This window comes from Tachysurus fulvidraco, chromosome 18 (assembly GCF_022655615.1).
Source record: "Tachysurus fulvidraco isolate hzauxx_2018 chromosome 18, HZAU_PFXX_2.0, whole genome shotgun sequence".
Classification (NCBI taxonomy): Eukaryota; Metazoa; Chordata; class Actinopteri; order Siluriformes; family Bagridae; genus Tachysurus; species Tachysurus fulvidraco.
In genome coordinates this window covers 10,447,979-10,461,214 of record NC_062535.1, presented here as the reverse complement: position 1 = coordinate 10,461,214, position 13,236 = coordinate 10,447,979, and the positions used below count along the sequence as shown (strand labels likewise).

General features: G+C 34.5%; 1 protein-coding gene across 1 annotated transcript; it reads left to right on the top strand.

The window, feature by feature from the left end:
- Nucleotides 1-3,979: 3,979 nt before the first annotated feature.
- On the top strand, nt 3,980-6,107 carry gja8b (gap junction protein alpha 8 paralog b). Its single transcript, XM_027155971.2, has one exon. It carries the CDS (start codon nt 3,980-3,982, stop codon nt 5,135-5,137), a length of 1,158 nt encoding a protein of 385 aa, XP_027011772.1. The 3' UTR covers nt 5,138-6,107.
- Nucleotides 6,108-13,236: the final 7,129 nt, after the last annotated feature.

Below are 13,236 nucleotides of genomic sequence, written 5' to 3'. Positions count from 1 at the left end.
TCTTTTCCATTGTGTTGCCTGCGGCCTTTTCTTCCCTCCTCAACCCCATAATCAACAAAGGAAGGCCTGAGTTCACTTCCTGTCAGATTGGTGGGAACAATTTATTACCATGTCCCACCCCTTTTCTAACCCATGTAGCTATATACATAATTCTGTAAACTCTGGAGGTCTTATTTTGCTACTCAGGGTATGGTGGATGGCCATCGGTTGTGTTGAGTTCAGCAACAGCACCATATTTGAAGGTCCAGAGGATTTAAAGTATTGTGTTCAATATGCCTGAGGTATCCTATCCTCTGGTACACTCCCAAATAATAACTGTCATACTCGCAAGGGGTATTTTGTAATAAATAAAATCAAATGGACCAACACTTTATACCAGGTTTCATCTCATATTGCTTATCGTTTATTTTATTAGATATAAATACAAACAAATTTACATATACAACTAATATTAAATCAAACTGCTCTATGTTTCTTATATTCTGTGAAGCCACTCTGAGACAAATATTTATTGTTCAAAGTGCTATATGAATTAAACTGAATTGAATTGAATTTTTGATGTAGGAAAGTCTTTAGGATGGAGAGGTAAAGACAGTTTATAGCTATTAAAGCCTATTAAAAGGAACCAACTAGTGCATGACTTTAATTGTAAATATAATATACTGTATGTTTAAAAAAAATTAAAGTGTAGAAAATCTGTGGAGCTCAGTGTTCCTATGATGGTCTCCTCAAATGGAGTCGGGTCCACAACCATGAAAGAAATAAAGTATTTTTATATATACTTTTATTTTATAGTCAGTGTAAATGATGTAATTTGATTTATGTCAGAGAAGCCCAAACAAACACACTTATAATTAGTTCATATTTGGGCATATTTGTGATTCGTGGCATCTGTTGGCATTTTATTCATGCTTATCTATGAACACATTACTAATCTATTTGTTATTAGATCTAGTTTATCTAGTTAAAAGATATACACATATATAACAATATATTATTCATATTTTTAACTAAAAACATTGTCTCAAAACAGCTACACAGATAAAGTATATGGAAGATAGGACTGCAAACCCTGAAAGGAGCTCAAAGCTTGTGAAACTGAAGACTTTAAAATTTCTGAAGTGAAGTACAACTTCAAAAATGGCCACAGTTCCATTTCTATCAATTAAGTATGAAATGATAAATGGGACCAACATGGGACCAAATGCTTTGAGATTAATATTATCATGGACACTGGCTTGCCAGGCACAAGACTGAACAAATGAAAACCATTCACAGTCCTCAGTTCACTAGATGGAATAGATATGGACTGAATTGGGTAAATCCTTCTTATTGTAGTCGGTATCTGTGGTATGCACAAAGGACACAGAAGAGAGAGACCAACACTATAAGCATTAAAAGACTCATACTGGTGCATAGATTAATGAGGATTACTACAGGAGAGTGAGATGAGGGAAGTCTAGTATCACATCCTGTAGGAATTCTGTACTGTGCAAGAGCAAGATTTAGTATGAGCAAAACTGGTTCAAAATCTTATTGGGCATACTGTATAACCTGAACTGTGGTTGTGGCACCACTTTAGAGAGAGCGAAAATGGATCCCTTACTACTAAATGTTAGAGATAAAAGTAGCAGTGGTTTTCCTAACTAAATTTGTGGGAAATAAAAACTCTCACTATGTGATATTGCCAATATTCAATATTCCAACTTGAAGCTTCCACAATCCACTTGCCACAAGACACAGATATACACTCCGCTCTCACAATGCTCTATCATCATGATATGGCTTGATTATATATTATAATATATTCTCATATATATCTTACTGCTATTCCTAATCACACCAATACTGACTCCTGAATCCTATTCCTGTGTACTTTTAGAATTGTCAGCTATTTTGTCCATTAAGAGCAGAAATCATGTGGCGCGACAGCATGTAGACAGATAATAAGATAACTTTGTTTCAGGGTTGTCCCTGTGTTTAGCTATAGCCCGAGGCCTGCTTCATTGGCATAATCTGAGATCACGCCTCAGTGCACGTGCTCAATGGATTCGGTGTGTTTCATCATGACATCATGCTTTTGTGTAAAAATCCCTGCACCTATTCAATGCTCTGCTGTGAGTTTAAGCCACTAGGACCTACAGTGCCGTATCAACCGCTGGTGCCGTTACAACTCGTATAAGAACAATGTTATTTATTAGCGGAATTCAGGAGTCAGTACTGGAAAGCTACTTATGTTCAAAATTCTAATTTGTATTGTACTGTACTTGTACAAAATTAAGTTTTGATAAGATGTAAAGTGTTACCTGTGTGCTAATAGATAATGTTGTTTCTAATATTTAATAGTTTCAAAATCCAAAATACTTAGGCTGTTCTTATAAATATAATAGGCTGTTCTTGTTCTCTTGAGACAAATAGGTTAGTCAAAATATCTGCTTGCTCATCAGATTTCCTACCAATAGAAGTCTACTGCATGCCGAAATAATCACAAATTGGCTTTTGTGATGGCAATTAGGACATCATTAAATAAAATGTAAATATAAATATAAATAAAAAACTTTAAAATATAGATTTTGTATTTTTAATTGTTTGGTTAGACAATAAATATGCATTTTATGTAATAATATGATGAATAATATGCAAACAATATAATAAAATAATATATATATATAATATATCCTGATATATTTAATGTAAATATTTATTATTATTAATTTAATTCCTTGTATATTAATATGGCATACATTTACTTAACAATAAATAAAAAAAATCTCACTTCACATTTAATGTGTCTCAACATGCTGAACTGGTAATGTCACATTCCATCATGCCAGCCAGCAAAAGTAAAGAAATAGCAGAAAAAAATTGTGAGTTTGCACTAAACACATGTCAAATAAATGTTATTATGTCATAAAAAATAAGAGCCAATCATAGACTAATATGCAAGTTTAGGGCATTTATTAAGTTTACAGGGGGAAAGGGGTCAGTATGTAAAATTAGGTAAGGTTAGAAAAAAGTGTGGTCTGTAAGTATGTCCTTAAATACACAAATTTGTATTTTATAATTAAATTAATCCAATCAAGTGTTTTCAGGTTTAGGGTTTAGGCTAAGGGTTTCAACTCTTACATTTGTTACATTCAACCTGAAGAAACAAGAGTTTTATACCACTGGGATACCACCCAGAGATGGTCGTGTTAATCATTCAAACTCATTATTGCAATGGCCAACATTCCTCACATAAAAGATCTAGTCACTTTTCTCAAACATTTTTTTTTGTAACTGACTAAAACAAAAGTTTAATGACAGCATTGGTGAAGTCCTTGATATTCTTTAAAATCTATAAGCAATGTACAATTTGCAAAACTGCTCCTATTCCTCAAAATAGTCTCATACTTTTTCATTTTGTGTTTTTGTGGCTTCCATTGTTCCATGTGTCATCATTTGTCGCCTTCGGAATAAAGGTTGTCTGGCACCCAGCTTAAATATCGAAGCAAACTAAAAACCAACCATCAGACTGTATTCATTCACTTCTGCTCAGTGGTGCGACAAGCAGAGGGGGCCTTAGGTGGGAACCAGAGAGCAAAAAAGTTCACTTCATACCACACAGTGCCAAGAGAAGGGGGAACACAACTACTCTGGAGCTCTCACAGTGGCTCATTTTATATCAACCTCTTGCTGATAGTTTTCGCCTTGGTTTGAAGTGATTTGATTGTTACAGTTGTGGGGTATTTTTGGTAATTTTTGGATTTTTATTCAAGTTTGGATTTCAAGGAAGGCATGACAAGGAGTAGCAGGACAGGAGATAGTGATTAGATTTAGATGGCTTGAATATATGGTGCAAATTACTGCTTTGTTACAAATTGCGACATTCAAAATACGCCAACACCGTTAATGTGCTAGTTTTTATAGGATGACATGCCATAATATGTCTCCCTCTTGACTCACTTTTTCTCTCCTTGTATAGTGCTGATTGTTGACCATGGGTGACTGGAGCTTCTTGGGCAACATCCTTGAGGAAGTGAATGAACACTCAACGGTGATCGGCAGGGTGTGGCTGACTGTGCTCTTCATCTTTCGCATCTTGATCCTCGGCACTGCAGCAGAGTTCGTATGGGGAGACGAGCAGTCGGATTATGTCTGCAACACGCAGCAGCCTGGTTGCGAGAATGTCTGCTATGATGAGGCCTTCCCAATTTCACACATACGACTGTGGGTTCTGCAGATTATCTTCGTCTCTACACCATCACTGGTGTATGTGGGTCATGCCGTGCACCATGTTCACATGGAAGAGAAAAAGAAGGAACGTGAGGAAGCAGAGCTGAGCCGGCAACAGGAGACAAGTGAGGAGCATCTGCCAGTTGCTCCTGACCAGGGCGGTGTCCCTACAGCCAAAGAGACCAGCACCAAAGGCAGAAAGAAGTTCCGCTTGGAAGGCACACTGCTCAGAACGTACATCTGCCACATCATCTTCAAGACACTCTTTGAGGTAGGGTTTGTCGTGGGCCAATACTTCCTGTATGGCTTTCACATCCTGCCTCTGTATAAGTGCAGCCGTTGGCCCTGTCCAAACACAGTTGACTGCTTTGTGTCCAGGCCGACTGAAAAGACTGTCTTCATTATCTTTATGTTAGCTGTGGCCTGTGTCTCACTCTTCCTCAATTTTGTAGAGATCAGCCACCTGGGCCTCAAGAAGATTCACTTAGCATTTCGCAAACCTGCCCAGCCCCAAATCGAGGGAGCTTGTGTGGGTGAGAAGCCTTCCATAGCTGTGTCCTCTCTTCAGAAAGCCAAGGGCTACAAGTTACTGGATGAAGACAGAACAGTTTCACATTTCTTCCCCTTGACTGAGGTGGCTGGCATGGAGACTGGGTGTGTGCCCACATCCTACAAACCATTTGGGGAAAAAATTCATGGAGCACCACAGGACATGTCGAAGATGTATGACAAGACGTTGCCCTCTTATGTCCAGACTACCATGGCGGGGCCCAGAGGAGCTAGCGGCGTTATTCGGGTGGACGAGGATGAGGTGCCTGCAGAAGAAGATGTGGAAGCCAGCGAGACAATAGAGGACACCAGACCCCTTAGTAGCCTGAGCAAAGCCAGCAGCCGTGTGAGGTCAGATGACTTGACAGTATAAAATTGGATTAAAATTCAACAATAGGAAAGTGTAATCCTACTGAAGAAAGAGCCAGAATGTCTTATGGCAGTTGTAATGAAAGATGTAATAATCTTACTAAGATGACATGCAATATTTTCCCCAAGAATACTTGCCTTTAATAATCCTTATTAGAGCAGTGTTCTGTATCAAACAACTTGAAATTAATTAACTAATCAGAAGACAGATTCTCAGTAGGATTCATATGGTGATGAGCAATAAGACATGTTGCAGATTAGCAACAACAACAACAAAAAAATAACATTTTCTCTCCAGAAAATTTAAATTTTACATTCTGATCAAAGTAGACAAATTCTAATGTTTACATTTTTTCCATTAGCCATTTAGTTTAATGCTATTATGTATGTTTTATTACTATTGTGTTGGGATTTTGGCGGATTATTTCTGCAATACTGTCAGGGTAACATCATTTTCACCTCAATAATTCAATACAACAACTGATCATTAATGGTTTTTGTGTGTACTCTGCTGTCTGTAGTATACTTGTTTCATACAGTATGTACTGTATGTAAGGGGTGAATAAAATGGCAAGTTTTTAAAACACCAAATTTTATATATAACTATAAAAAAGATGATATGGTAATTGTTATATGTGTAGCTTAAAATGAGATTTAACAATTGTTTCTAGTCTCTCTGTGCATGCATACATTATGCTGATAAAGAATGTGCCAAATAAGCAAACAATAATAAGAAGAAGAAAAGATAAAAAAAATAAAAAAAAGCAGGCACCATATACAACCGGGCATCTTCAGTCTACAGAAAACAACAGCTGTAGCTGTAGGAGACAATTTATCTTAGCTGATAAATCAAGTTAAACCAACTGTAGCATAGACATAGACTACTGTACATACTTGATGTGTTGTAGCTAATTGGTTTAAACTATATTTTACTTTTATCTAAAAAAAAAAAAAAAATCTTTCAAAACTTAGATCATTGTTGAGCCCTCCCCCAAGGACATTCGGTGATGTCGAAACCAAGTTCCTGCTCTGAAGCTATCCTAACTATACAGATAATAATAACTACACGGCTTTGTTTTTACATTTCTTTGCTTACTATTGTTAAAGATTGTTCCTGTTGTTAAAAAGAAATTTCTTTTCCCTGTCATGAAAAAGAGATGAAACCTACCTATACTTAAAACTATGATTAACCCTGGAATCAAATTTATACAGAGAATCTTCACTGTAAATTCCTGATGAGGTATAACTTGAAAAAAAAAAACCCTATTAAAGACTTGAATTTAAACACATTATTGTTTATGTCTCACATTATTGTTATTGTCTAATGTCTGAGACAATACAACAGAAGGCAGCACTAAAAGTATGCATCAGTGTTGAGTGTGCATTTGTGTTCGTGTGAGTGTGCGTGTGTGTTTGTGTGTGTGTGTGTGTGTGTGTGTGTGTGTGTGTGTGTGTGTGTGTGGAAACACTGGGTGAGAAACCCTGAATTGGTGACTAATCCATCCCAGTCCCAACATTCAATCAACGATGTTTTCCTTGCAAAGAATGTTCCTTTTTCTAAAACATTATCAGACCTGTGTTTGATATTCAACCACAGAAAAAAAAAAACAGAACCAAATGTACATCTAGGTCTCTGCTTGAGAAATATTAAAAATCAATCACACTTAAAGTGCAGTTTATTTATAACAAGAAAACCATCTCTGACCAGCACATTCTAACCATATCTATTGGCTGAATATCATGTTTATATCTGATTACAGTGTGCTTTTTTCCTGTCAGTTTCCTAGCAGAGATTATTGTATATATTTAGTGATATATTTCAGTAGGTCTTCATGGTAGGGCAGCATTCAATACCAACTCTTACAACAACCACAAAGAACAGCAACAGTTCAACAGAACTGTAAGGTAACTGAAGATGTTGAGTGAGCTCAGCTGTATGCACAAAGCCCTGTTAATATGTGGTTTGCCTGTTTGCAGCTCAGTTTCACACATTTTTAGGTAGCTACATAAACAAGGCTTCAACTTGTCGTTGTGTCACTTTAACAGCTGCCTTATCTAGTCTTTTATCTACTTATCTATTTTTAAAATGCTGCCTATGTAAAGTATATGTACAGTGGGTTCTGGTTCTTTATTGTGGAAATCAATCAAGATTAAATTTAATTAATCTAAATATGCCTGTAATATAATTAAGAAAATTGATATTATTTATTTATTTATGTTTATTTTTATTTATTATGTTATAAACGGTATATATGGTATATCACGAAAAAGCTCGATCCCCTCTATGCTAAGTCTTGAAAAGGGAACAGTGAGGAGGTTCTCTGTGCTCTGAAATGTGAACAATAAATCTAAATATCTGATCAAATATTGTGGCATCGGTGGGTCAAGAGGTGCCCCAGAACTGTCAAGGTCTTTCACACTGTTGGGCTCTTGAGCAAGGCCCTTAACCCTCTCTGCTCCATTGGTGCTGTATCATGGCTGACCCTGCGCTCTGACCCCAACCTCCAAACCTGGGATATGCAGAGAACAAATTTCACTATAGTGTAATGTATATGTGACAAAATAAAGGCTTCTTGTTAAATATATAGTGGTAAGTTAATAGATAAGGCCTAAGCTCCTGTTATTCAAATATTTAAAAATACTCTGTAAAGAATGGTAACCAAAGAGTCTTTGACAATCACTAGCAGTTGTGTTACAGACTCAGTCACAGATGGAATGAACACAAACAATGTATTTGCTCTATATATAACGCCATAAATGTACTGCATAAATGCTCTGTAATGCGTATGAGAATTCCACGTCCATGCAACACTTTATAATGGTGAAGATACAGCACAGACTAGTGGATGGTGTAAGTGATTATCCCCATCAGCAGACTGGAAAAGCAGGAAACCAAAAGCCAAGAGTTAAGATCCAAAGCAAGCCCATGAGTTTTAGAGCTGTAATCTGAAAGCTTCAAAAGAAGCATCGCCTGTCTATGCAGCAGTGGAATGTAAATAATTCACCAATTCTGAGGATTTTCAATGGACAATGGAAGCTCAGTGTTTAAGCTAATAATTAGTTGGGAACTGCTCAGATGTACCCTGTTTCAATTGTAAGTTGCTTTTGTTTAAACATTTTTTTATATACTGTAAATATTGGGAGAATTTAAATAGCTAGTTTTGATCATTGAAGGCGTGAACCCACACAACACCCAGGAATTATACCCCTGCTTATGCAAATATATCCACTAATAGCAGATAATGATTTTCAACTATGTTCTTATACCTGAAACCTGAAACCCTGAGTGTAATAAACCCTGGTTGGGACAGCAATCAAAGAAGAGACCTTCTGTCAACTTGCAGTCGATTAATCATCGTGTAAATGTAATTACATCCATACATCCAACCATCTGTATATGTAAGTCTCTGTCATGATGTAATATAAGTACTGTGATACAACTACCATAGAGACATGAAGTGGAAAAGCTAGAAGGTGTAAACCATAAAGTTTATATTTTAATAAGGGCTACTTAGAAAAATTGAAAATGGAAAATTAATTATCAAATTGTCACTGCTACACCATAAGCGAGACGTGGTTTCGGTCTGTAGTAGACAAGCTTAAAAAAAAAAAAGCTTTGTTTTTTTAAATATCTGGTGCCACATGTTATTGCTATGTGCAAAAGTATCATAGCACTCTTAGCTTTATTAATGTCATGGTGTGCCTGGTGCCATCTGTGTATTGCTGTCATTTCCTGTTATATTATTTCCTTTGCAGACGTTTAAAACTCGCTTCACCTCAGAAGTCTGCTTACATGTAAACTGGCTGCTGTGGAGTGATACAATGAATACTGGTATGCCATGCTTATAGGTTTCCTCAGTATTTTATAATCAGCAAGACTATATTTTAAATGATTTAATGCAATGAAATATTTTGCTGTGTTGTTTTTTTCTTGTAAGTATTAAATTATTTTTTCTTTTCTGTGCCACGCAAATTTGAACAAGTAAACAACAGCTCTAATTCAGGTAGGCGCTCAAATGCAAAGTTAAACTAAAGAGAAGAAAGCACGTAATATTTTGTATATATTTATGTCTCTTTATTTCCTTTTAACATCCTTTTAAGGGCTACGGTTTGAAAGGTACGGTTTGAAAGAGGTTGTCATCCTGTTACTCATCTTATCTATTAGCCTGGTTCTAATGTATGCACTTCTACTCTTGTTCTGTAAATGGGGGTGAGTATCACAGGTTTATACAAATGAATACTAATAACATTATTTTCTGTAATAGATTATCATGTGGTTGAATTTTGCCATTGCAGGAGAAACAGATCACTGCACATTGATTGCAGTCAGGAAACGGTAAGGCCTGGCAAATATTATAAAAACAGAGAATTTTTCCCTAATTTTTCAGATAAATTCAGATGTGCACTTGTTCATGTGGCAGTTTTTCCTAGAATTATGAGCCAACAGATTACAGTGGACTGATATTGATGTTCTCAATCCAGTTAATTGCAAAACTGAAATTTTTATTCTGTTCTTTTTTTCTGGATGGTGATTTAAATGTAGGCGACATTAAAGGTAGGCAATAATGTGTTATTTTTACTTTGTTGTACTAACTTTGGACAGAATTGTATTCATAATGAATAGATTTTGTTATTTTTTCCCCTTAACTAAAAACAACTATTTGCATTTTTTTTTACATTCATCTATTTTCTGTTATTATAAATTTTCCATTGCTGAATCTGGAGATCTTAATGTAGATCTAGAACTATATTAGCTGGAGATTATAAGTCTGGTTATTCTCAAAATGTCTTTGTTATCACCTTTAATGAAGCTTTTGGTTGCCGTTGTCAACTCTAGCTTGCTCATCAATAATCTACATATAAACCTAGTTTTCTAAACCCAGGGGTTAATACACTAAACCGAGACGTACATTTTTACAGTAAGAATAAAGTTTATCCTTTAAATATATAGCCAGATTTTCAACTAAATACTCTCATGTAGCCTAAACAAGAGTTTAGTTTATTGCACAGTACATCTAGTACATTACCGTACTGTACATTACCTTGTTAATTATCACTAAAGTTACATACTATTATTCTATCATTTTTAAGGATTCTGCAAAAAAAGAAGAGACAATCAACAGAAGGCAGAGTTATAGAGAGAAAATAAATTCGGTCTATATAAAATGGTCACCTGACTACTACATAGAAGACTAACATACTATGCATGCTATGTTTCACTGTTGTTTCTATTGCATTTATGTACATATCCAAATCATATCAGTTAAAAACCTATCTTTTTAATTTAGTTCATTGAGAATAGACCTTGTTTAGAGATAGTTTCTTGATCCTTTTGTATATTTTATTTCATTTTATCTTTTATCTGTTTCCCTTTTATGTATTTTATTTTTTATCTGTTTTATTTTTCTTTGTTATAATCGGTCTGATATGTATTGCTTTATGCTTTTTGTAATATTGTGCAGCACTTTGGGCAATTGAAATTGGAGTAAAATGTGCTATATATATGAATAAAGTTGAAGTGGCTAACTCCTCACTTTTCTCTGTGACACTTTTTCGATAGGCATTTGATTTTGACAGTAAGGTAAAGTCATGTTTTCTCTCTGCCCTGATTGCCATTTCATCTGCCTCTTTTTGCATGGTTTCTATGCTATGCATTATTTTTTGTCTTTTTGCATTGACAATTGCATTTTTTTTTACATTAATCTATTTTCTATTATTATAATTTTTTTCTATTATTATAAAAATTGAAAATTTCCATTGCTGGATCTGGAGATCTTAATGTAGACTGCATTCATTGCAGTCAGGTAACGGTAAGGCCTGGCAAATATTATAAAAAAAAAATTTTTTTTAATTAGATTTTTTCCCTAATTTTTCAGATAAATTCAGATGTGCAATTGTTCATGTGGCAGTTTTTCCTAGAATTATGAGCCAACAGATTACAGTGGACTGATATTGATGTTCTCAATTCAGTTAATTTCAAAACTGAAATTTTTATTCTGTTCTTTTTTTTTCTGGATGGTGATTTAAATGTAGGCGACATTAAAGGTAGGCAATAATGTGTTATTTTTACTTTGTTGTACTAACTTTGGACAGAATTGTATTTGTAATGAATAGATTTTGCTATTTTTTCCCCTTAACTAAAAACAACTATTTGCATTTTTTTTTACATTCATCTATTTTCTATTATTATAAATTTTTTCTATTATTATAAAAATTGAAATTTTCCATTGCTGAATCTGGAGATCTTAATGTAGGTCTAGAAATATATTAGCTGGAGATTATAAATCTGGTTATTCTCAAAATGTCTTTGTTATCACCTTTAATGAAGCTTTTGGTTGCCATTGTCGACTCTAGCTTGCTCATCAATAATCTACATATAAACCTAGTTTTCTAAACCCAGGGGTTAATACACTAAACCGAGACATCATTTTTACAGTAATTTGATGACCCTAAAATTAAATAAAGTTTATCCTTTAAATATATAGCCAGATTTTCAACTAAATACAGTACTCTCATGTAGCCTAAACAAGAGTTTAGTTTATTGCACATTACATCTAGTACATTACCGTATATTACCTTGTTAATTATCACTACAGTTACATACTATTATATGCTGTTATATCTATAATGTTATTCTATCATTTTTAATTAACGATTCTGCAAAAAAAGAAGAGACAATCAACAGAAGGCAGAGTTATAGAGAGAAAATAAATTCGGTCTATATAAAATGGACACCTGACTACTACATAGAAGACTAACACACTATGCATGCTATGTTTCACTGTTGTTTCTATTGCATTTACGTACATATCCAAATCATATCAGTTAAATGTGCTATATAAATGAATAAAGTTGAAGTTGAAGTTGAAGTTGAAGTTGCTAACTCCTCACTTTTCTCTGTGACACTTTTTCTATAGGCATTTGATTTTGACAGTAAGGTAAAGTCATGTTTTCTCTCTGCCCTGATTGCCATTTCATCTGCCTCTTTTTGCATGGTTTCTACGCTATGCATTATATTTTGTCTTTTTGCATTAACATTTGCAATTTTTTTTACATTAATCTATTTTCTATTATTATAATTTTTTTCTATTATTATAAAAATTGAAAATTTCCATTGCTGAATCTGGAGATCTTAATGTAGGTCTAGAACTATATTAGCTGGAGATTACAAGTCTGGTTATTCTCAAAATGTCTTTGTTATCACCTTTAATGAAGCTTTTGGTTGCCATTGTCGACTCTAGCTTGCTCATCAATAATCTACATATAAACCTAGTTTTCTAAACCCAGGGGTTAATACGCTAAACCGAGACATCATTTTTACAGTAATTTGATGACCTTAAATTTAAATAAAGTTTATCCTTTAAATATATAGTCAGATTTTCAACTAAATACTCTCATGTAGCCTAAACAAGAGTTTAGTTTATTGCACAGTACATCAAGTACATTACAGTATATTACCTTGTTAATTATCACTACAGTTACATACTATTATATGCTGTTATATATATAATGTTATTCTATCATTTTTAATTAACGATTCTGCAAAAAAAGAAGAGACAATCGACAGAAGGCAGAATTATAGAGAGAAAATAAATTCGGTCTATATAAAATGGACACCTGACCACTATATAGAAGACTAACACACTATGCATGCTATGTTTCACTGTTGTTTCTATTGTATTTACGTACATATCCAAATCATATCAGTTAAATGTGCTATATAAATGAATAAAGTTGAAGTTGCTAACTCCTCACTTTTCTCTGTGACACTTTTTCGATAGGCATTTGATTTTGACAGTAAGGTAAAGTCATGTTTTCTCTCTGCCCTGATTGCCATTTCATCTGCCTCTTTTTGCATGGTTTCTATGCTATGCATTATTTTTTGTCTTTTTGCATTGACATTTCCCTTTTCTTTGCTGCAGGTCTTTTCTTTTCCTCTCATTGGCAGTTTTGACTTTCTTTTTCTTTTCATCCTCCAAGTACTGTACATATCTCACCCTCGCTCCTTATGAGATCTCTTGGCAGGACTTCATCCTTTGGGTGTTCAGCCATCTGATCCTAGACCATGCGCAGTGCTACCAGAGACCTCTCTTTAAGGTTTTC